Genomic DNA, 26,524 nt, shown 5'->3' on the forward strand with positions numbered 1-26,524 from the left:
GTCTAAATAAATGGTTATGCAGCTATTTTACCACAAAAAATGTGGAATTAATAAAGGAACAGGGTAAAAGCTGATCTCATACCAAGTGGTCTACGGAAAAAAAAAAGGTTAAAATTAAAAGAAAAATTGTCAGCATATCTAACCCCATAATAACAACCAGAGTAAACTAAAACATAATTTAAGTTGGTTATGCCACCCACAACAGGCGTACACATCACTCAGAAACCTAGTGTAGGATTTAAAACATTTTATTTTCAGATTTTCATTTTTGTGCATAAAACTCTTCAGAGACAGTTCAGTAAACATTCTGTAAATATTTAAAGGCAGTAATGCAAAAAAAAAAAAAAAAAAAAAACTACATGCACTTAATTAAATGTCTGTACTAAAGAATTACATGGGACAAAAGTAATAGCAGTACTGTGACATGTGGATGGCTAAGGTGAGCAACACAATTAAAGAAGCACATCTGTCCGAATATCTCATATTAGGGGCAGTCAGCAAAAGTAGTTTAAGTAATATATTTCCATTTAATAAACTGCAGCACTCCAGATAAAAAGGAACTTTTCATATAGATTTCACATCAAAATTCGGATTAACACTTGAAATATAAGTTGTTTGTGCCACGTGGGATAATAACAAAGCTATAGCATAACTGGGTAATCATGAAGCTGTCTAACCAATCAGCATTCCATGCCAATCAGATGCTTTACTAACATGCATAAAACACTTCTTGGTCATGTGACTGTTTTACCCAACCACACTAAATGTTCTTAATGCAAATTATATCTACTGCTTCAATATGACTGCAGTGAACTGTCCATTTTAAACTTGACTTTGCAATGCATTGCAAAAAAAAAGTATAACTAAATAAATACTGTTAAGGCTGTCCATGGCTACATGTGGTCAAATGTCCTTTAAGCCGGTGTGAAATTTTGCAGTGCTATTCTACTTTACGATGCAAAGATAACTAAAAAGTCAGATGTGAACCAACACAACATTCCTTTCACCATATTTTAATCCTGATGCACAGAGAACTGTTAGAGTTTTCACTGAAGACGTTTACGGTATGGCAGAAGGACCAGCCCTGACTTGGAAGGCAAAAGCTGTATTTTCTATTTTTCAGATCATTAAACTATTTCCAGTAAGCGTAGGAGAAATGCCTCTAGATTTTACAGGAATATATAGCTTAGCAGGTTTTCAGAAGTTCCATCAACATCGGATTGCCTAACACAAGATCAGCAGGTTTCCTCTTCCTTTTGTCTGTAGCATTCTTCAGAGTTGGGCACTGCTCAAGTAATATTTGGCACACATTCAGGTGTCCTCTCTCTGCTGCCTGTATGAGAACAAATTATGATGTGTTAAAAAGACATACTTAAAATTCCAAACGATGTTATCTAAAATGCATTTTACTTGTACTTTTAAAGCATTCTTTTGGAAATAATGCTATATTAGCCTTTTTTACTCTGTTTCCAAAGTAGCTGTGAAATGGAAATACTGTTGCCCAACTGGAGCTTCTGGGTACTGATCTTAAATGCGCAGACAATCTCACACATAAAACACTTTTATTCACAAAAGGGCTGAACAGTATCATAGATGTGTTTATATCTATGAAGTTTCTAGTTATAATTAAGTTAAGAGTATGTGAAGAAAAACATTAACACTTCCTTAGCATGAACAAATTAAATCAGCATTTATGTGACCTAGCATCTGATGGAGATGAAGTATCAGTTGCCATTTTTCTGTGGATCATATCCTTTCACACCGTTTCATCTATAATTTTGTAAATGTTAAGCTGCATAGGACAGGTGTTACTAGTAGTGGGAGTAATGTCATACCCCCCACTAATGATAATGAAATCTGGAGTAGAATATGTCAACTCAAATCAAATGTGTAAGGTCTGTATGAACAATATGTCAGATGCGGCTAATCCAGAGTTAAAATACAGATCAATAAAATTACATTTCTCTAATACTGAAACATGTTTGCAGAATAGTATTCCAAAAAACAGAAATACTGACTGCAACAGAAGCAGAATCCTCAAACAACTTAAGAACAAAGTTAGTAGAATGTAGCATAGACTGTTTCAGGGTGTGTGGGGTTACAGATGATGATAACATAAAATATGGGTAAATCTAACTCCCTGACATAAATCCTGCAGTAAATGAAGTGGCCTAGAAGTCAAGGACTTGCCATCCCTGCATGGAAAAAATTGAGGAAGCAAAATACACTGTTCAGATTGACAAACAATATACTGCATTGTCTCCTGAATAAACGTGTCCTCTCCCAGAGTATGGCCAATGAATAAAGTCACACTGATGGAGAAGCAAGAATGACTAATATGCAGCTTGACTTCTTCTGCAAGAATGAAGATCAAAATTCAGCAAAGGGACCAGGATACTGAATGTCTGGGCTTATGAAGCCCTTGTACAAGTCCTTCTTTACAGCTTCCACTTATGCCACCTTCCTGGCTTTATTAACAGTCTTTGGAATCAGGACAGCTGGCCAAGAAAGAAAAGTGGAGAGCTCAGTGTTGGCTGTTGTTTCCCACTGAATAGGTGTGTGGATTACCTCTAGATAAAGAACCACCACAGTGGGACTCGCATTTTTTGTAGGCATGACTTTGATGTTACAACTTGGGTGGAAGGTGCAGCATCACTGCACATTCTTTCTCTGCAGAGAAATAATCCTCCTCACCCTTCTGACCAGCCGTACAAACTGCACTATTGAGAAGCACTTCTGTTCGCGGTATAGATGGCACACCTGGAATCACTTTTGTTTCCAACCTCATGTTTGTTCTTCCAACTAAACAACAATGCCAGTTTCAGAGAAAAAAAAAACAGCAAGACTCCAGAAATCATATGCATGGTTCAATTAATGTGCACAGTCAAAACAAATCGAAGCAAATCAACAAATCTAATGCAACAGATACCTAAACTGTCCAAAAAATAACTTTTATTGAATAACACAAGATCCACATGCAGGCCCAAATAAAAGCAAAGAAAGGTAAGCTAGCTTAATTCACCATGGACTTTTTCAGTGCTAATAAAACTCATGCAAAAGGTACATAGAGAGAAGCCTCACAATCATACAATCAATTTTAAATCAATTAACAAAGAAAAGGATACCTTCCAAATAAGTATCCTTGTAAAAGCTTAAAACAGTCATGAAATCCAGAATCTGCACATAGCTTCTGTTTGAATACTTATTTTAAGCATCCATTCTAATTTGCATTTAGGTATGTATAAAACAATCAGCTTTCAAATAATAATAATAAAAAAAGCAAAATGATGCATATGAGCATGAGTAAATAACAATAAATAAATGTCTCACTTGTTGTATTTTACTTAAGTGTTCTTTAGTGTGAATTTTTAAAGCTTAGGATGCTTTTCCAGCATAAAACAAAATAGTAGCAATTGCATATCAACTAATATATAATCCATTCAGAAGACCGTGCAGTGAAATGTTACACAGAAAATCATGAGTACAAAAACACTGAATCTGCATACCCAATCATAATATTTACACTTTCCATAGGAAAAGCATCCTATGGGACTCCCACGGTATTGCACTTGTTTTCCAATTTACCTTCCCTTTAAAAAAAAAAAAAAAAACCTGTAGCAAATTGTTTGACTTTCTACCTTTCTGAATGATATTAGTATACGATTAAACATCAAATGAGTTCAAACTGTACAACAGCCATTACATTAACATATTTCCTGGTGTTCCTAAACTAGAGCTCACCAAATGAAACCTTAAACACATATTCACAAAGTGGATTCATAGGTAGTTATTAGGCAAGAGCCCATCCTAGTTTTACAACTGCCTGTGCACTTCTTAGTTAAGTGACTTGCTAAGATTCACACAGCATACCAATGGAGGTTGACGGAATCAGTCTTTGGACTACAGTAAGCAACTTATCAACAGCTCATAGTGTTATTGTTCTGTGCTTCCTGGCAAAGATTTTTAATTCCACAGATCTCAAACCTGCATACACCTCTTTATTATTCAGGTGCACAACCACTACATCATAGTAACATAAAGGAATAGTGAGTTTTGCAGGACTTAAATTCACATACTTCACCTTAATATTTTGATGCACATCTACTACACTATGGCCATAAATTAAAGACTGATCTAATTCAGTAGATCAAAATACCACATAATCAAAATTTACTTTTTGAGATGAGATGACCATAATCATTAAAAAAAAAAAAAAATGTACTTTGCCAAAACAACAAAGAATGAAACCCAGCTATGCATGACAGATAGCAGCCAGAGGTACTGCATGGAGATCGCAGGTAAAAACAAAAAGTAAGTAATAAACTTAAATGCAAAATTAAACAAATAAACATTTTTCAACGTTTTTGAAGGGCGGCAAGCCCCCCTGAACCCCCCACATCACATGTGAATTTTATATACCAACTCTGATATCTCACTACAGTGGGGAAAAGGGTAAATTTCCCAATCCTCGCTGTTACATGATCTCCATTAACAACCATTGAAAAGTTACATTTTTAATTTAAATTTAAATATAGTTTCAGATATGAGTTTTTCTAATCATATCAACCAATTGGTTAATGATATTTATAGAACTACAGGTTGTATAAAAAGATTCATAAAGTCTAGGAAATCAAAAATTAAGTCATCATTGTTTGTTAGTTACATTAGACCCAAACTTGAGTATGGAAATATGGAAACCCTATAAGAAAAAAAAGCATGAGTAAACTGGAAAGAGTACAGTGGAAATATACCAAGGGCGTCCATGGATGTGAAAATTTAAGTTATTATGAAAGACTAAAATATCTGAACTTGTACAGTGTCTCTTATAGATATCTATGAGGAGATCTTATTCAAGTATATAGGGCATTTAGAGACAACTACCTCTGGGAATGTTTGGGATTATCAAAAAGTACTGGAAAATCATCAGACAACCTATGTAGAAGATTCTATAGGAATGAGAAATGTATTAATTGGTTCCCTAACAGAGTAGCTGATGGATGGAAAAGACTAACAAATTACATTAAAGCAAGTGCTAGTTTAGATATTTTTAAGAGCAGCCTGAACACTTATTATGGGAAGAAGTGTTATGGTATACTGGCAGACTAGAAGGACTTTTAATGCCCGTGCTTGAAATGTTTGTATGTATGTACCTTTTCATTCTATCCGCGATCTCCATGCAGTACGTCCAATTGCTGTCTGATATGCCCAGTTGGGTTTTGGGGTCTATATTATATGTTCGAAGTTTGAAAACTTTGAACGTTAAATAATCAAATTTAAATGTTCGAAGTTTCAAACATAACATAAAAAAAAAAAAAAAAAAAAAAAGGAACTTACCTGACCCCCTGCACCCCCCCGCTCTTTAAATATACCAACTCCGAGACCGCACTATAGTGCATTTCCTTTACCGCACTGTAGTGCGGTCTCGGAGTTGGTATATTTAAAGAGTGGGAGGTGTGGGGGGTGCAGGGGGGGGGGGCTTGCCCCCTGCCTACAGCTGTTAGTTTTGGGTTTGTTTTTTTTTTACACATATGTTTGAAGTTTTATAACTTCGAACACTTAAATTCGATATTTTAATGTTCGAAGTTATAAAACTTTGAACATATGATATAGACCTGGGTTTTGCTCTTTGTACTTTCAGCAAAGTACATTTTTGCTTTTTTTAAATTACAGTCATCTCTTCACGTAAAAAAATAAATTTCGATTATGTGGTATTTCGATCTATTGAAGTAGATCCATAAAGACACTACTCCATGAAACAACAGGCTGCCTGGGGGGGGGGGGAGTTTAATAATTCAGAGCAGCATAGCAAATCCAGGGTATTAGGTTCAAGACTGACTTCCTGTGGCTGTCTGAAGTTTGCATTTTCTCCCTGTTTTTTGTGCGACTTTTTTTCTGACACTCCAGGCTATTCTTCTACTTTCTAAAAACATGCAGGTTAATGGACCAAACTAAACTGTCCAGGTATATTGAACTTGTTGTGGCCTGTGTCATGGCTGAAGAGGTTTTATGGACAAGCCTACTTACCAAGTTAAAAATATTAAATAAAGAAATAGTGAAGTGTCAGTGATGCAATAGGTATCACAGGTTGGTACAGATGACTGTGGGCTCTATTCCCATACCAGGTAGGCGGATTGCTGACTCTGTAGTGCAGCATAAGGGAGAGCTGCACTCCTGAGTGTGTCATTTTTTGAATGAGACATTAAACCAAGGCATCATCTGCTTGAGTTAGTGGTAGCTCAGGTGGACTGAAGAGATCCCACGGCACCTATTAAAAAGAATAGGAATCTATTATTTACAATATTTACACAAATTAGCTTACTTACATTTACAAAGCCATAAATGTTTTACAAATCTACTGACCAATTTAACTGTCACCTCACACTCTTGTTGCCACAACTATAATCATATTTTGACAACAATTTCTGCCAAATTCCAAGCCTTAATAGACAACACTTCTTTCAATCTTGCTTTCCAAATATTACATACAATAACAAAAATAAGACTATCATATTTGTCAACAAGCTTTTTCCTTCTTGCTTCATGAAACCCAAATGAAATCATGTTCATATTTATAGCTTCCATCTTTTTATACCACTGACAGCCCCTTCTTTAATAACAGTTTTACATATCTCACCCTTTCACAATATAAAAATACATATTCACCCTTTCATAATACAAAAATACATAGTCTGTGCTTTCAACTCATTAAAACAATCTTTGGGAAAATGTTTTATACCTCATATTCCCATTCAATGGCAAATGATTAATTCCTAATCTCCATAAAAAACTTGACATTCTACATTTTTTTAATCTATTTTTCCCAAATTTAATTGCTTCAATAACACTGTTACTTAATTCCTCCCAAGGATTAACACAAAACCATCTCCTAACAAAAGTAAAGTATTGTCTTTAAATTCCATAGCCTTATCTTCTTATACTCCATTTCTCCTTTTTCACAACTACTTATTCTTTTCATTTTTTTCTTTACAAGCCACCATTCTCCATATCATATTTTACTGCTAATATCTTATCAACCTAGCTTGTCCCTGTCTTTTAAAGCTTTAAATAAACTCTTGGAAGCAACATATACCACTTGATTTATTAATTGTAAACCACCTTTTTCTTTCAAATACAGAACTCCTATCTTGTTGGGTTCAGCCTAGAACCCCAAAAATAATAAAGCAAAACTTTTAATAATCATTGACACTATTACTAGATATAATAAACACATTAGCTAAATAATGATTTTCCCATAATAGCAATTAAATGTACATTTTTCTTTTTTTTTAAGAAAAAAATATTAATTTAACATATTTACAATATATAAACAGAAAGGAAGAAATTCAACTTCACATATTGTTATACAATGACAGGACTACATTGAATCATCAAGGTAATTGTATACAATTAACACATTAAGAATCTTGGTACTTCAATAGCAACATTTCAGGGTTATCCCAACAACTAAAGGTCTTATTATGATTTACAGATACAGAGTTTAATTTCCAATTTTTGTAATAACTTTCTAGCAACTGTCATGAGAGCCCCAAATATTTTTTTTCTTTTTGGCTTTTGCAGAAACAGAAGTGGAGCATTCATTAGTATTACTGATCTAGTTAAAGAACAATTATCAGACCAAAATCTCTTAAAAACAGAGTTATCTCTTCCCAATATACATTTATTTTTTGACAATCCATAAACGTGTCCAATTAGCATTTACATCTTTACTATAACTCCAAGAAACTAAAGAAGTCATTTTACTAACTTCAGAGATGTTATAGGAAGTAACAAACATTTTATATATATATATATATATATATATATATATATATATATATATATATATATATATATATATATATATATATATATATATATATATATATATATATATATATATATATATATATATATATATATTTATATATATATAGTTATATATATATATATATATATATTTATATATTTCCACATAAAAACTTTCCAGTATAAACATGAATAAGTTTGACTAAGTAATTTAAGTAAAAAAAGTTTTATTCTTACTGATCTATTGAGTTACTCAATCCATCTCTATCTAAAAAGTTCCCGAATTCTGCATCAGAATTATTATTATTATTTATAATGAACTTATATAGCTTAGAATGCTTCCTTTGTACGTCAATCTACCTTTGATAACAGTATTCATATACTCATATAATGGGAAGTAATGTTCTGTTCCTCTTGACTCATTATCCACGAATTCATTTGATTTCTTATTGATGGATAACATTAACTGGTTAGCAGACTCATCCAACTTATTTCTTTCATTAAATATTGTGGTGACTTAGCTTTTTTTCCAAAGGATATCAGACCATAATACTAATCCAGTCCTTGTTAGTAAGTTAATTTTAACATTGCTCTGAGTTTCCTTACATTTAGAGGTATATGCAATAGGAAAACAAAGTTTTCAATTTTGATATTAATGGGGTTTTAAAATATACTCCTAACTGCTTTAAGAACTTATATCATATATGCAAAGTCTAAAGACTGAAATGAATTTCCTTCTAAGGTAAATTTTGTTAACCACATGAAAGGATTATTATACATTTCTAATTTATCATCTTTAATAAACTTAAAAGAATTTAGTATAATCTACTTCTGGATGTTTTTTCATTGACTAGTGTAAGTTGAGTCTATCCACAGTATAATAGAGTTAATACTTGCATCAGCAGAAAAAAAATCTACACCTGGGAAGCTAATACCACCATAATCTATGCTTTCTATAAGCAATTCTTGGCTTTTTAGGAAACCATAAGAATGAAAGTAACATTTTTCCATTTTCTTTAAAAGTTTTTTGTCAGGTACTAAAGCTATTGAATGCAATATATATAAACTTGGGTAATATAATCATTTTAATAAGCACTAACCTAAACTCAAAAGTAAAAAAACATTCATTCCATTTTTAATAAGTAGCAACACTTCAATTACTTTTCAAAATTACTATTAATAATCTTATTCACATCGATAGATTTTTATTCCTAAATATTTTAGTTCTTTTCCTTCCCAATTATATTGATATGTATAGTTAAACTCAATATCTAGTAACTGATTTAACACTAAAGTTTCAATTTTATTATTAAATTTCAGCAGCGATACTTTTTGAAACTTTAATTTCCTTATCTATTTCTTCAATTGACTAATTTAAATCTCCTACAGTTAGCAAAATATCATCTGCAAAAAGTTAGATCAACAATCTGTATTAATTGAGAATCCATCAACTTTTCCATGGCTTCTTATACTAGTAGCCAAGGGTTCAAAAACTAATGCAAACAGTAAAGGGGACAAGGGACATACTTGTTTTGTGCCTTTGTTTAAAGTGAATCCTTGAGAAATGTACAATCCAATTTTAACATTTGCTTTGGAATCTCTATACAGGTTTATAATATTCCAATAAACTGTCCTGGAAATGCAAATACTTCTAAAGTTTTAAACAAGTAGCTCCAATCTACAGAATCAAAATCACTCTCGATATCTAAGCTAATTAAGGCCAATTTCTGGTTCATTCCTTTTGCTAAATCTAACATAGTTACTACCCTTTCTATATTATCATACATTGATCTATTTACTATAACTCCTGTTTGATCTTTATTAATTAATATACTATATATCATAATCCTGTGGTAAAAATGGAAGTAAATATTTTATAGTCTACATTTAATAGTGAAAAAGTCGAACAAGGAAACTAACTTACTACCTTTTCCTTGTTTATGTATAGGTGAGATTACAGAAAATTTCCATAAGGAGGAATCTTGTCACTCTGAATTATCCTGAAAATGTCACTCAGTAATTCTAAAATATTTAATGGAAACAGTCTATATAATTCCATACTTAAACCATCTAACCCTGCAGCTTTACCATTTTTACCTTTTTAAAGCTTCTTTAACGTCTATCAGTTAATAGGCTTATTCAACTGAGATATTTGTCGGTCATTAAGTTTACTCGTAACAGTTTTCTTGAAATAACTGTCAACTTTGTAATCATCGTGATTATTTTTATCTTTGTTAAGATCCTAATGGAATTTTGGAAAAGTCCCTGACTTCATTGTTGAATTTTTGTATACAGCCTTGATGCCTTTACATTATGAATGGCAAACTATGTACTGATTTCTCTGCATATTGTCAACAGTTAATCTATTATTAATGTTAACTATTGACTGTTTTTATATTATACTATACTTTGTATATGTACTAACTGTGAAGCTTTTCTCCACGGGTCTCCACTGAAAAAGGGCAACTGCCCAGTCAGACAAACCCGGTCAAAAAATGTCAAATAAATAATAAATCTCCTCTATATCTGAACAAAGCTTATTAGTGTGGGGATTTCAGATATTATTGATTTGTGCCTTTTTGATTAACATCTTACTTCTATTGGCTAATCTATGTAGATTGTCTGAAGTCATCATATAACTATGAATTTTATTTTTTCTAAAGCTATCTCCACTTTATGTCTTAATACCATTTAATATTTTGTCATTCATTTTTTAATGATTTCAGTATTATCCAATTTCTGTTTGTTGTTCAAACCTAACTTTGTGCATTCCATATAGTATTTCTAACAACTCTTTATCCCATTCTTTCATTTTATTACTAGCCATTCTTCCCATTTTATCTTTAATATGCATTTTAAGGAGTTCCATATTATGACTTTATTAACCTGACCATTAACATTCAAAAATAAAAACCTCTGCAATTTGTTTCTTAAGGTAACTCAAACTTTTTTAATTTCATCATATATACTGGTATTCTATAAATAAGCTGAAATTTCCTTATATTCATTACTATATTAATACTTAGTGCATTATTTATTTTATTTTACATTTCTTAACTGGAAAGTCCAACATGGAACGAGCCAATTTTTCATCGGAAGCCAGGGGAGAAACACTCCAGATGCATGTCTTTGTAACATAAGAGGAAACCGGATCACCTGGAGGAAACCTACACAAATGCAGGGAGGACATGCAGACTCCACACAGAAGGCACCCCAGCTGAGAATTGGACCGGAGAACCTCTGTGAGGCAACAACGTTACTGCTGCACCACTGCGCCTAATCAGATATGATCAGATAAAGAACAAGGAATAGTTTTAAAGTAATTCACTTCATTAAGTAAATCTATAGAGGCATACATCCTACTGATTCTAGTCTGCATCCCATGCTCATAAGAATAACTAGTGAACAACAATGACTTATCTTCTGCTTTTATTAATAAATCAAACTATTATTACTAATCCATCTGTTTAGCGATTTAGCTAATGACAGTATTTTAGCTTTCTTCTGCACACTTGTATCTTCTATACTAGATGTGCATTTAAAATCCCCTGCTAAAATTAAACTACCTGTCCAATGACTTTGCAGTAAATTGAAGTGATATTTAGCCACTCCTGCACCTATTCCAGAGATCCAGTAAAATGTATTAATGTACAGAGTTTGCCATTATACTTATTACAAATGCATACATTCCTTTGGGATCATTAAAGGATTCCATGACCTTGGGCATTACAGTGGATTTTCTCCAAAGTATAGCAGTTCCTCTCATCTTTTTGTTAAAAAAAGCAGACAATAACATTTCATAGCAAGTTATTTAAATATTGTATATATTTATCAAGTGAGTCTCTTGCAAGAATATAATGTCTCCTGTATTTAATTTTAGATATTTTATTTCCTTTTGTTGCCATTATTTAGTTCATTTACATTAATAAATAACAGATTAAAACCATCTATACTGTATATTTAAAAAGATTTTAAAAGATGACACGTATCCACTATATTAATTTAATTATATACAAGACTCTCTGACACTATACTAACATTCCAGACTTATTTGAATTCTTCCTTTCTACAAACTAAACTACCAAAATTCAAAAACAGAAAAACGACAAGTCCACAAATATAACTGTATGTAATGCTAATAATACACAACATACCATGTATACTAAAGTCCCTAGCTGTTGTTGTTGTGTCTTTCGGCTTTTCGCAGTTAGGGGTCGCCACAGCGGAACTCCGGTCCGCTAATGGTTTGTAGTTGATTTTTACATGCCAAGTTACCAGCCCTGATGCACAACCTTCAACGAAGGTACGCCCATTCATGCATGTCTCCACGCAGAAGCTGAGAATCGAACCGGACAGCGTCTTACTGAGAGGCGACAAGTTCCTAGTCTGCCTACTAAACAGTCAAATTACTACACTGTCTCTCTACCTAGCAACATCCAAAAAAATCATCAAAAAACTAGCCAAAAGCTATCACAATTTACAAATTATTAATATTATATATAGGTCAAAATAATAAGAGACTATTAATTTAGCTATATATTCTGCCATTTAAAATGATTCTCCCCATTACTATGTACAAGTTTAATAATCCTCTTCTGTTGATGATAGATATTAAATAATCCAACAAATAGTATACTATATATCTATTTATACAATAGAAGTATACACTACCCATATAATATTCCGAAATTATTAACTCGTTCAACATTATTATAACTAGATCTCTAAATAAATAAGTATAACAGAGTGGGACCTGAAGAGATAAAAATGCATGTAAATTTACAGGGCACAAGTAATCCTATCATACTAAACTATAACAGAAAAAGAGATAAATGTACATATATATTTATCATGTGAAAAGACACACACATTTTATAGCTGTAACAAAAATCTCTAGATTAGATTTTAAAGTACAAGTGTCTATATTTCAAATTTCTGTAACAATATATCAAATATCAAAATAAATCTGTTAGCTTATTAAACTACTTCATAAAATATGTACATTACTAAGGTCAAAGAGAATGTCTTACTATTTCTATGGAGTCAAAAAAAATGCAGTTTATATTGTATTCAAATCCCATTCTCCTTTCCCGGATTCAAACATAATGAAAATTTTACTTTACTTTCTATCAAAATGGATGTACTGATTCAGCAATAAAACACTCAAGACTCAGCTATGACTTATGAAATGCATGATTTCAGGTAGTCTTAGTGAATCTAATAACAGGCAACATGTAAAAAGCTTCAAAGTTTACATGACCAAGCTTCAAATTTCAGCTTTCATATTATTCTGAAATATTTTATATGATTTCATATGTAAATTATATGACAACTTGTATATTTACATTTCTGCCATATGCAGATATATATAAATAAGACACCTTTCTTAAAAGCAGTTTATTAAATATAGTTTTCTGTCTTATTTTCCCACTATTCTATATAGCTTGTATTTCTAAAAACCTCCCATCAAAGAGCTATTTAATCATCACCTCTTTATTAGAGATTATATTTTGTGTACATATTTCTGAATTTACCAATACTGCTCTTTTACTAATCTTATACAGTATATGTTGCATTCCTTGTATATATGCATATTATTCAAAAGATGTTTATTGTTATTAATTCTAATATTATAAGCAACCTTGACACGCACACACACACACACACACACACACATATATATATATATATATATATATATATATATATATATATATATATATAAATAATTCCTTCTTATTTAATTTTAATATGTGTGTTTAGCCATTGTAAACTGCTGTTCTGGTCTAAGCTTTACAATCTGACATCAGAATATGGCTACGGCATGTAAAAATGACAGCTCACAGCAGCTGCTATTTCCTCTGTAGGCTTCTCATTCTTTTTAGTTCTTTTAAGCTGTTCTAATCAGTAACCAACATCTAACTTTACTTCTTTCAATTAATATATACAGTTAATAACACTACAGCATAAGCCATCAACATGTAAAATGTAATCAAATTATGTTACAATGTCCCACTATTAAACATTATAGAATGACTGTCCATTAATATTCAAAAACGAGCACGCTGATTGGTCAAGCCCAACTACCATGCCCTTGCAAATTGAGCATACACCAACAGAAAAAAAGCCCGGTCGCCCGGAGTTTCTTCTATTAATATATGGTAAGATTTTTCAGTTTTCTTGACCTAAGATGACGAAAGGTACGAAATTCGCATTCCAGACAGTTTACAGGTACAAGTGAACAGGACAAAATACAGGGAAAATCGGGTATGTCTCTCAAGGTTTGCAAAATGTACCTGATTTTCATTGTATTTCTGCCATCTCTCTTGTACCTGTAAACCGTCCAGATTGCAAATTTCGTACCTTTCATTGTGCTATGTATTAGTTCTATCTAGTCAAGGGCAGCTATGGTGATTTATTTAATGAGTTACACCCTGAATGTTAATTGTAAGAATGAAGTGTTTGGAAATGTATTTGCAGTGTGCAGTCATAATAAACTGTCCGTATTGCAAACTTTTTCTCTTAAAAAAAAAGAAAAAAAAAAAAACAAAAACAAAACAAAGAAGCAATGGAGATCTTCCTTTCTCCATTGTTTTCTTGCCAAAGCATGGAGGTATTGTATTAACTGTGGGAATGTAAATCCCATATGCATGTGCAGTACATCAGGAAAGCCCCAGGATACAAGGCAAAAAACACGGAAGAGCAGCATGGCACCCTTATACAAGGGCATTATTTAAGAAAAGTAACAAACTTTTTTCTTAAATAAAGTCATTGTATATTAGCAATAACCCACGGCTGGGTGTGGGTAATGCTGGATTTATCCACAGGTGGCTTTGTTTGGTCACTCGAGCTTCACCCTCATGACTAAAAAAAGCCAACAGTGGGTAAATCCAGCATTACACACATCTAGCCGTGGGTTTTTACTACATTATTGTTGCTTTTGTCTTACCAATTCTTCACTTCGAAGAAAAGAAAAGAGATGTTACTTTGAGTAGATTTCTCACATATATACTTGAGAAAAGAAAAAAAAATAGTTATTTTTCTTCTTTCACAGACAACTGTGATGAACTTTGACCTAGATTTTTTTCAGGACATTACTCTTATTAATTCTAATATTACAAGCAATCTTGACTATATATAAAATAATTCCTGCTTATTTAATTTCAATATGTGTGTCTTGCCATTGTGAACTGCTGTTTTGGTCTAAGCTTTACAAGCTGACATCAGAATCTGGCTACAGCATGTGAAAGTGACAGCTCACAGCACAAAGCAGCTGCTAATTTCCTCTGTAAGTTTCTCATTCTTAGTTTTTTTTAAGCTGTTCTAATCAGTAACAAACATCTAACTTTACTTCTTTCATTTAATATACACAGTTAATATGCATAGTTAAAGTTAATAACAACATAAGCTATTCACATGTACAATGTAAGCAAATTATATGCTGCAAGATCCCGATATAGGTTCATAGATTAGTACTAAGCTAACTGCTCTTGCAAGACATTTTAAGCCCAGCCAATTATCCCTTGTGAAACTCAAACCCTGCACCTTGTGTTTGTAAGGCAAACACCTTAACATTACGCCACCCACCCTACCTAATATTAAACATTACTATCACTTTTGTCTTACCAATGCTTCACTTTTAAGAAAAGAAAAGAGGTGTTATTTTGAATAGATTTCTCACATATATACTCAAGAAAAAGAACAAAAAAAAAAAGGTCTTTTTCTTTCACAAACATCAGTGATAAACTTTGACCTAGATTTTATTCAGGACAGCTCAAGGCAGGAAAAATCAAGCATTATGAAGAAATGAAACACACTAAGTGTCTGTCGTTTCATAAATGACCTGTGAAAGGAATGTCTTACACAGCAACACAGAAAACAAAATCACCAGCACTTCAACACTTCTAATTAGTATATTATTTACATCTGACATTCAGTTAACCCAACAATGTACATACTAATCAATGCTGAACAAATACAATTCTTAACCTATATAGCCTTAAAGTTACTAATTCCATTGCATATAATATAATGACATTCTCTTACAGGAAGTATTTATTTAACATTTAGAAACAGACATACGTTTTAAATGAAATATATTAAGTCTTTCACTATAAATACAATAATCCAGTAAAACTAACCCTTTACTTTCCTCATCATGATAAAATGTTTTAGGATGAACTATAAACACATACTTACAAATTCCTTGAGGCGGAAAGCCCAGCACAAACCTCCTACCTAAAAGGCAAATCCACTGTTTAAGAAGACAACAGTCTCACAATCGGAGAACAAGAGTCGCCTGCTCCCAGGTTTTCCAGTTTCAGAAGCAGCCCTCAAAGAATCCAGCCCACTTTGCTTCCCTAGGGACACACTGCTCCACTCCGCCTCCCCAGCAACTACCAAGGACTCCACTGCTGCCAGCAAATGTGGATGCCTCCTCCAGTGTGCCAAACACCTTGGCCACTCCAGAAAGAAACAAGCTAATCTCCACAGCTAACACCAAGATGGCCCTAATACTGTTCCCCTCTAGTTCCTTGATCAGTGGCAAATAGGACCCTTCTCCATTCATTACTCCAATGGAATAGTCACATTCAAATCAGACCACATGCCCACCCACTTTAATAGGTGGGCTGGACCATGCCACCCTCAACACTTGATCTCTCTAAGCTAGGCACAAACTCAACCATAACTGAGTGTGTCAGTCAGCCCTCTCTCTCTCAGAAGGTGCTTACAGGGATCCACGTGTTCTCCCAATTCCAAAAGACAAAGTCCAAGGCAGACTCAATGCCCCACGTTGACAGGTAGTTAAATCCACTATACTGTCTCCCATATACTCACCAGGCACACCACAAATTCCAGTGCCATTTCAGTTCAGTCTATCCTCCAAACCATCAAATTCCTCCACTCGCCAGTTACCCTGCCCCAAAATAAATTCAGTCCAAGACTCGCCCCCAGCCACTCTGCCCCCATGGCCATCCAAAGTCTCCTCCACACTGCGAGTCCGTGCCCCCTGCTGCCCACACGAAATTTAAAATGTTCCATCCTCCCTCCAGGCTTCTCTCCGAAACCCTCCAGTCCTGCATCGAGTTTGTCCACTCCAAACAACACATCCTGCACAAACTGGATGGCTCCTTCAACACAAGAATCTGAAGCACACCTCCCTAGTGACCCACATTGCAGTCTCCCCTCTCTCAAATGTACAGCTGAAACTCCAACAGAAAAACTACAGCCCCCGAAAAACCCAAAGCCACAAATCTCCTCTCACTCAACGAACAAAACTAGCCAACAAGCATCCTAAAACTGCAGTTCCCCGACCACATTCTCCATCAGAGAAAAGCCCCCAGCCACACTACCAACACCAGTCACCGCTCCCAGCCAGCCATCCCAGCCACACCCCCCCATTTTTCCTTATATGTCAACCTTAATGCTTTCCATAAATTAATATTCTTAATTTTACTAATCATACTTTCCCGTTGCAACAGAACAAGAACAGGAGCAATTACAGAATGCTAAACAGAAAATAAGGGATTACCTCAATAATATGAATGAGTCTACAAAAAAATAACTCCAGAGCACAAACATTTTCAGCACAATGACTCGGGGAACAGAACGTAGAAAGGGTTGTCGCCAAGCTTAGGGAGCCTACAACAAGGAAGATAACAAGAGATCCTGCAGATGTGCTAGAAGTATTTTGGAAATTTTATGAAAGTCTGTATAAAGCAGAAAAATACGGAAATCAAGAAAAGGTACAACTGGAAATGTTTATATAAAAATGAAATATGCCAAGGTTAGAGGTGGATGACAATTATTAACAGGAAAGGAGGAGATGAGATAAAAATGGTGATGTATAACCAATCCACAGGAACGTCACCAGGAATAGATGGTATTCCTGTAGAAGTATGGAAGCTAGGAGGGAAAAATGACAAAGATCTGGAAGGTTTTGTTTAACACTATTTTAAGAAGAGGAGAAGCATCAACATCCTGGAAGAAAGCAGTGGGTGCTGCAATACCTAAAGAGGGTAAAGACCCAACAGATCCAGCTTCATACAGGCCCATTTTGATCTTAAACCATGATTTTAAAATGTTTATATCTATAATGGCTAAAAGAATGGCAAAGGTGATGCCAAAATTGATAGATTTGGATCAATGTGGTTTTGTGGAGGGGAGGCAAACATATGACAGCACTAACATTACACTGATGATACAGAGGGAAGCAGAATGTAAGAAAATGTTGCTGTTGTTTGTGAGTCCTGATGCAAAAAAGCATTTGACAGAGAAAGCTGGAGTTTATGAGCAGGGCAATGGAAACATTTGCATTCCCTAGTAACATTATAAGGTTGATTAGGAGGATATATTAGGGATAGCAGGCAAAAATTAAAGTGGGTGGAGTCCTCGCTAACAATTTCTATTTGAGCAGAGGAACCAGGCAGGGGTGTCCACTTTCTCCTTTGTTATTTGCATTATATTTAGAACCACTGGCAAAGAATAATGGAGTCAGAAATTCAAGGATATAATTGGTATAGTAGTCAAGAAAAGCAGATATTATTATTTTATACCTGATAAAAGCAGAAAAGGACATATCTGCATTGTGAAACATTTTGAGGCAGTTTCAGATCTTTTAGGGATACAAAATCAATGAAGCTAAAACAAAGGCAACAACTGCAAATTATGTACCCACATATGACTTGGTTCAGCAATATCCATATTTATGGGGACATGATAAAATGAAGTGCTCAGGAGTATGGATTAAAAAGGATTCTGTTTTGGCAACTAAGGATATGTTGGAAGAGACTAAACAAAAGATAATACAAAAACTGAGAAATTGGAAGCTCTGATATAGGGATATGGTTAGTAAGATACAAGCAGTTAAAATGTGTTTAATCCATTTAGTTTTATACACAGGTCAGGCATATTTTTATCAACCTGAGAGAAGTTTTGGACAGCAATGAATAAAGAGGTGAAGGATTTTATCTGGGATGGGAAGACAGCAAGAGTCATGTGGGATAAGCTGACTGCTCCAACAGAACAAGGGAGTTTGGAAATACCCAATCTGAAGGACTATTTCAGACCTCCTATACATAGCACAAGCAGAAACCTATAATTCAAACTGATAAGGGATGATGATGAAACAGGGGGGAAGCTCAAGTAACAAGGAGAGACTGGGATTTTGGCTGCAGGTCCACAATAACTGTACAGAATAAATCCAAAAAAGCTCAAACAGATGGTAAAACAATAAAGCTCAGAGAACTGTATGCTAAGCCACAGTGTTTATTCCACAAATAAAACCATTAACGCTCACAAAATACGTTTTCATTTTACAATGAACTTCATCAGATGTGGGCTTGATAAAAGACTCCCATTTAAATAACCCTCCCTTTGCAACACCACCAATGAAAAAACATAGGTTCATACTAGGCTATCTGCCCAAGGGCATTTATAAGCCTAGCCCATAGTTATATGGCTTTCGCCACCCCTTTAGTTTGAATAAAAACTATGCCTATCATTTTTCTGTGCCTCTGTCAGGCAGTGACACTGAAGTAATCCCTGGGGTATATCTGCGATCTCCCATCCATTGGTCAAGATTCCTCTTGAACAAGGCCAGCGAGGTGCTCTGCCTCACATGTACCGGGATTTTGTTCCACAGCATAGGGAGTCTCTGGGTGATGAATCTGTCCCTCCAGCACGTTCTATTTATAACCGTGTCAAGGTTTAAGTCTCCCGCCCTTGTGGTTCTGAGGGATCTAGATTTTTGAGGTGAAGCATATTCATCAAATCTGGGTTTGACATGGCCTTATATGTCAGGCACAGGTCACCTCTGAGCAAGCGGTATGAGACTGAATAGAGCTGGAGTTCTTTCAGTTGGGCAGCATAAGACATATTTTTGAGACCCTTTATCCTTTTGGTGAGGAACTTTTGGGGCCTTTCAAGCTGCAGCAGGTGTCTGGTCAGATACATTCCGAATGGGGCATTGTACTCAATCATAGGTCTAATGAATGATGAGTACAGGGGGACGATGACCTCCCTTGATCTAGATGTGAATCCCTTCATGATCAGGTGGGCGATATAGAAGGTTTTCCTAACTACTTTAGCAACATGAGTGTCAAACGAAAGGCTACTGTCAACTTGGGTCCCCAGATCCCTGATGACTTTTTCTGTGCTCAGTGGATTGCCACCTATATGGTAGCTAGGGGTAACCTTGTTTTTCCCGAATGGTATGACTATGCATTTTTTGGCGTTTAACTTCAGGCCATGGCTCTGGCACCAGTTATCCGTTTCTGTGAGGCCCTTCTGGAGGATATCTGTGTCAGATGTGTTTTCGACTATGGCGCCCAGTTTGCAGTCATCTGCAAACGTTGTCAGCCATAACCCTCCTGTGTTTGCTTGTACTTCAGAAAAGTAGATGCCAAACAAGAGTGGACCCAGGACTGAGCCCTGTGGGACACCACTTGTGACAGGCTTTGAGTCTGACATGGCTCCAACAACTCTGACCCTGTGGGTTCTGTCACTTAGCCAGTTTGCAACCCATCTTGTGATGTATGGGTTTACATTCAAGCTGATGAGTTTTTCGATGATTCTTGAGTGGGGTATTGTGTCGAAGGCCTTTGCCAGGTCGAGGTAGGCTGTATGGACTGCCTTTCCCTCATCAATGGCCTTGGTGACTGTCTCGAAAAAGTCAACCAAGTTTAAGAGGCAGGATCTGCCTTTGACAAAGCCAAACTGGGTTGGATCCAAAGTCTGCAAGTTCCCTATGTCTTTATTTATGAGTTCCATTATGATCCTCTCCATGGCTTTGCAGATAAGGCTTGTCAAGCTAATGGGGCGGTAATTTCCAGGGTCTGTGGAGGCACCGCCCTTATGAAGTGGGACCACAGTCGCCATGCGCCACTCCTTGGGTACGTATTCTGAGGTGAGGCTAAGATTAAACAGCTGTCCTAACTGTGGGTTTAATTCCTCATTGAGTTCATGAAGCACACAGCCATGGACACCATCCGGTCCCATGGATGCTGCGTTTTTTGCCTTAGTGAGGGCAGTTCTCACCTGGGCGTTGGAGATGTTTGGGGGGCTACAATCCTCTGGAATAGATATCTCTCCTTTTGGGGGGGAGAAGTTTGCACTGAACCTGTCAGCCAGTATGTTGGCAATGTGTGTAGGTTCAGTAATTTTCACATCATTTTGAACTAATTCTGAGCATATCTGGGAGTTTCCTCCTAGGTTTCTAACATAGCTAAAGAAGGCCTTATGATTCTCTTTAGAGTCCTTGGCGATTTTTCTCTCAAAATTTGCCTTGGATGATTTTATGAGAGCTCTTAGTTTTTTACTTATAATGATCAAAGGTGTCTTACCTTTCAAGGATTTTGCTCTATCTTGTAGTAGCTTCCTCCTTTTGTTGTAGAGCTTGTTTATGGCTGGGGTCCACCAGACTGGACGCTTGCCTTTGGTACAGAGAGTCTTAGTTTTGTTTGGGATTGCCTGATCCATGCAGTCCTGTAGGTGCTGGTAGAAGGCATTTGTAAGTGATTCAGCGGTTTGAGTAATGTTTACCACTGGCTCAGGGGCCTTAAAGGAGACCACACTAGTTTTTAGAAGTGTGAAATCGGCTTTTGAGAAGTTTTTCACTGTGGTCTTTTTTGTTTCAGGTGGGGCGGGATGAGGACCTCCAGCGAGATTAGTTTATGATCTGATCTCATCAGTGAGGGGTATACTTCGGTGTTGAACATTTTGATCCCATGTTCGTGATGATGAGATCAAGTATGTTTTCTCCTCTTGTGGGGATGGTGACTAGTTGTTCCATGGCATTTGAGTTTATGAACTCCAGGAATCTTTGGGTTAGAGTGTTCGGGCTTGAGTAGTGTTCCCAGTCTATATTAGGGTAGTTGAAGTCACCTAGTATGATGGTGTTTGGAGATACATTTATCCCTCCAATGTTTTCAGGAAGGCCATGTGAGGTTCCTGAGTTTGAGAGGGTGGCCTGTAACATGCTACAAATTGCAGAGCAGTCTTGCCTATGGTTAATTGCACCTGGATGGTCTCCGATGCATCGTGCGTTGCCACCAACCTTGAGGTGTGGGTGTCCTTTATGAATATGGACACCCCCCCTCCTTTCTTGGTGTTGTCCGGATTTTGGGGCCGGAACGCATGATATGAGGTGAAACCTGTTAGTGCTGGGGTGCTCTCAAGAGCCTTGAACCAGGTTTCTGTCACAGCACAGACATCGATGTTCTCCATATTGAGAAGGGCCTCGAGTGCGTGCATCTTGAGATTGAGACTTCTGGCATTGAGCAGCATTACCCTTAGTTTTTTTCCTTTTTGGTGTTCTAGGGTGGTAGGTTTAGAATTTGAGCCTTGCCTAAAAAGGCACTATGGGGGTGGCAAGAGCCTTTGTCAATATCTGGAAGCCCAGGGGTGACAGGTGCAAGCCGTCCCTTGCGAAGCAGCGTGGCTTGTCCAGCATGTCATCCCAGGCAGACAGACATTGGATCCCCTTTGAATGACACCAGAATTTAAGCCAATTATTAAAGCTGATCATCTTATCACTGTATTGTGGCATCATTCTAGGTGAAGGTAGGATACTGCTCAAGGTCAGGGTCATACCTGCCTGGGCTACATAATCAGAGAGCTCCTCGATGTCCCTTTTCATGTAGTCCAAGGAGGTACGTCTCAGGTCGTTGACACCAGCGTGGACAATGACTGAGTCGTACTTGTACCTGCTGTTGAGAGACCTGAGTGCTTGCGTTATGTGGCGGATTCTAGCGCCCGACAGGCAGCTTACTGTGACCTTCTCCTTACTCAGTCTGGTGAGCGGGACGTCCGTGTGTCTGACTATGGAATCACCAATGACAAGTGTGTCTGGCATTTTGTTTGGCCTTAAGGGCTGTGACTGTTTGACACTCTGACTGTGTGGTCTATGTGTTGCATGTGTTGGGTCGTGAGGTGGTAGTTGTTTGGGTGTCTGCTTTGGTGGCCTCTGCTGTTTTGGTAAATTTTTGATCAGAGCCTCCGAGTATGTCTTTGTGTGAGTATGTGTATGATTTGAAGTTGTGATGGTACCATGTGTGACTGGATATGTATTGTGTGTGGTTACCTTCTCCTCCTGTCTGGTCTTGCCAGTCCTATGTTGAGAGAGCTCAGCCTCCAGTTTGGCCGTATAGTTGCACCTCTCGCATGTATTTGTGTTTTGTGGGAGAAGGAGAGGATTGTCTGTGTACATGAGGCAATTGTAACATTGCCTCAATATTCCCAGGTTCACCAGTTGAGCTGGAGAGGACACTAGCAACTGATCCCTCGACATACTAGAAGTAGTAGATAAAGAGACTTTCAAAGGACTCCGGGGGAAGTGGGTTTTAGGCTGGTGGGGTACTATCTATAATAAGAGTGCTTTATCAAGGTGCAAGTACTGTAGGAGTAAGTGCTAGGCTTTACAGATAGAGAATAGTCTACTTGGGAATCAAGTAGAGATGAACTTTTCAGTTATAGGATATGCTGGTTAGATCAGCAGTACAGCTCGAGGAAGGTAGTTCTAAGGGAGTGGAATTTAGATGGCCCGAATGGTTTAACCTTGTTTAACCGCCGCTGCTCTTGTGTGCAACAGTGGCAACTCCGCGCTAACGCGTTTAGCGTGTTTTATAACAGGGGGCTGAAGGGAGCTAGGAATTGGCCCAAAACGACCAATGGACTACTAGTTTCTGGCTGAAACTTCACCAAATCGGACAAAAAGGCCGCTCAGTGCTTCCCACTCCCACTGGTAAGCAAAGAAACTTCCCTCCTTCCTAATAAGGCAATGGATCAGTAACAGGAACTAAAAACAAAGCCCAGGGATCAGCAACTCTGAAACTGGACTACTCTAGTTCAGTAAGGCGGAAAACAAGAGATTTTTTGTTTTATTACAGAGATAAGGAAAAGAACAGACAGTAAATGCTATAAATCCTCTAAATGGGCTAGCAGACTTTAGTGTGTAGCCTACAGAAACAATTTGCAACAATTAGTAACTTAAAGTGCAATAAACAGTGTAAAATGAAGAAATCACTTAAAGTAGCAGTAAAACAGGCGAAATGCAGTCGCTAGCTTAATAACAGTGGGAAAGCCACAAAAAATACTTATATCTGGTAGAAAGTCACTCTTTTAGCTCTCTGCTGCTTGGATCACTCTGCAGGCCACCACGAGGATCTGTGCTGAGTTGGTACAAGCTGGAAAATGCGTGTTTAGCATGTTTTATAGCAGGGGGCTGAAGGGAGCTAGGAATTGGCCCAAAACGACCAATGGACTACTAGTTTCTGGCTGAAACTTCACCAATTCGGACAAAAAGGCTGCTCAGTGCTTCCCACTCCCACTGGTAAGCAAAGAAACTTCCCTCCTTCCTAATAAGGCAATGGATCAGTAACAGGAACTAAAAACAAAGCCCAGGGATCAGCAACTCTGAAACTGGACTACTCTAGTTCAGTAAGGTCGGAAAACAAGAGATTTTTTTTTTTTCGTTTTTTTACAGAGACAAGGAAAAAAACAGACAGTAAATGCTATAAATGCTTTTAAGCGGCTAGCACACTTGAGTGTGTTAGCCTACAGGTAAAATTAAGCAACAAATAACTTTTTAAGAGTGCAAAACAGTTAATCAACACAAAAACAGTTTAAATAGAATGCAGAGCTGTATAAACAGGCTAAGATGCAGTCGCTAAGCAGTAAATATTCAAAAGCCAGAAAAAATACTTAAATCAGTTATAGCAAATACAGTTATAACAAATGCTCTGAAATATACTGTATATTTCCAATATGTTTGAGAAGGACAGTCAGAACACAAGAAGGTTCAGGCTTAAAAGAAAAAAAAGTTTTGTTTTACTTTTTGAAAAGGGAAAAAGGAGGAACAGAAGGCCTTATCAAATGTTCTCTCTGTATTAAGAAGAATGAGCTAATGACACTAGACTGGGAGGTGTGTCACAGTAGGGGCAGGCAACTGCAAAGCCACCAAGTATAAGAGCAAGACACCAACAGGGAGGGAGGGTGGGACAAAATAGCCTAAGACAGCAAGCACTACAGAGTCAAATGAAAGTTTTTAAACAGATAAGGATTTGTGAAGATTCTGAATAGACAAAGTGCTTTATATATATTAAATTCAGTAATCTGTAAAAATAATCAAAAGATACTTATATTTTGTAGCTCAGTTGCGGTCAAACAACTTCTCCAGCCTGCACTGTGTGCAAAGACAGAGACCCTACCAAAGTTAGGGCTTAAAGACCAGAACAACAACTTTTTTTTTACAAGAACACAAAAGAACCAGCCCCCACTAGCCAAGAGATAATTACACAGAGTAAATGTTTCAGTTTATACAATAGCCTAAGACAGCAAGCACTACAGAGTCAAATTAAAGTTTTTAAACAGATAAGGATTTGTGAAGATTCTGAATAGACAAAGTGCTTTATATATATTAAATTATAAAAACAGTAATCTGTAAAAATAATCAAAAGATACTTATATTTTGTAGCTCAGTTGCGGTCAAACAACTTTTCCAGCCTGCACTGTGTGCAAAGACAGAGACCCTACCAAAGTTAGGGCTTAAAGACCAGAACAACAACTTTTTTTTTACAAGAACACAAAAGAACTAGCCCCCACTAGCCAAGATATAATTACACAGAGTAAATGTTTCAGTTTATACAATAGCCTAAGACAGCAAGCACTACAGAGTCAAATGAAAGTTTTTAAACAGATAAGGATTTGTGGAGATTCTGAATAGACAAAGTGCTTTATATATATTAAATTATAAAAACAGTAATCTGTAAAAATAATCAAAAGATACTTCTATTTTGTAGCTCAGTTGCGGTCAAACAACTTCTCCAGCCTGCACTGTGTGCAAAGACAGAGACCCTACCAAAGTTAGGGCTTAAAGACCAGAACAACAACTTTTTTTTTACAAGAACACAAAAGAACCAGCCCCCACTAGCCAAGAGATAATTACACAGAGTAAATGTTTCAGTTTATACAATAGCCTAAGACAGCAAGCACTACAGAGTCAAATGAAAGTTTTAAACAGATAAGGATTTGTGAAGATTCTGAATAGACAAAGTGCTTTATATATATTAAATTATAAAACAGTAATCTGTAAAATAATCAAAAGATACTTATATTTTGTAGCTCAGTTGCGGTCAAACAACTTCTCCAGCCTGCACTGTGTGCAAAGACAGAGACCCTACCAAAGTTAGGGCTTAAAGACCAGAACAACAACCTTTTTTTTACAAGAACACAAAAGAACCAGCCCCCACTAGCCAAGAGAAAATTACACAGAGTAAATGTTTCAGTTTATACAATAGCCTAAGACAGCAAGCACTACAGAGTCAAATGAAAGTTTTTAAACAGATAAGGATTTGTGAAGATTCTGAATAGACAAAGTGCTTTATATATATTAAATTATAAAAACAGTAATCTGTAAAAATAATCAAAAGATACTTATATTTTGTAGCTCAGTTGCGGTCAAACAACTTCTGCAGCCTGCACTGTGTGCAAAGACCATCAACTAGTCTTGTGTTATGTTTAATTAAAAGAACACTCAGACCCAACAATCATACCTAAATAACAGACAGCAGGCTGTTCTTTGGGAAAACAATTTATCTTCCCACCTCCCAGTAACATTAGGGGTCCCTCAAGGATCCATACTGGGTCATTTACTCTTCTCCATCTTTACAAATGACCTCCATTCTGTAATTCCACAAGCTGACTGTATCCAATATGCAGA

General features: G+C 36.2%; 1 protein-coding gene across 2 annotated transcripts in view; it reads right to left on the reverse strand.

Moving 5' to 3' along the window:
• Nucleotides 1–232: 232 nt before the first annotated feature.
• ANKRD39 (ankyrin repeat domain 39) overlaps nucleotides 233–26,524 on the reverse strand; it is a 426,259-nt gene continuing 399,967 nt past the window's right edge. For both annotated transcript variants that reach the window (XM_044084385.1, XM_044084384.1), the window contains exon 5: nucleotides 233–1,333. In XM_044084385.1, coding sequence (XP_043940320.1) covers nucleotides 1,187–1,333 — 147 coding nt within the window. In that variant the 3' untranslated portion in view covers nucleotides 233–1,186. The remainder of the gene's footprint in view (nucleotides 1,334–26,524) is intronic.

This window comes from Protopterus annectens, chromosome 9.part0 (assembly GCF_019279795.1).
Source record: "Protopterus annectens isolate FY-2018-M chromosome 9.part0, PAN1.0, whole genome shotgun sequence".
NCBI classification, from domain to species: Eukaryota; Metazoa; Chordata; order Ceratodontiformes; family Protopteridae; genus Protopterus; species Protopterus annectens.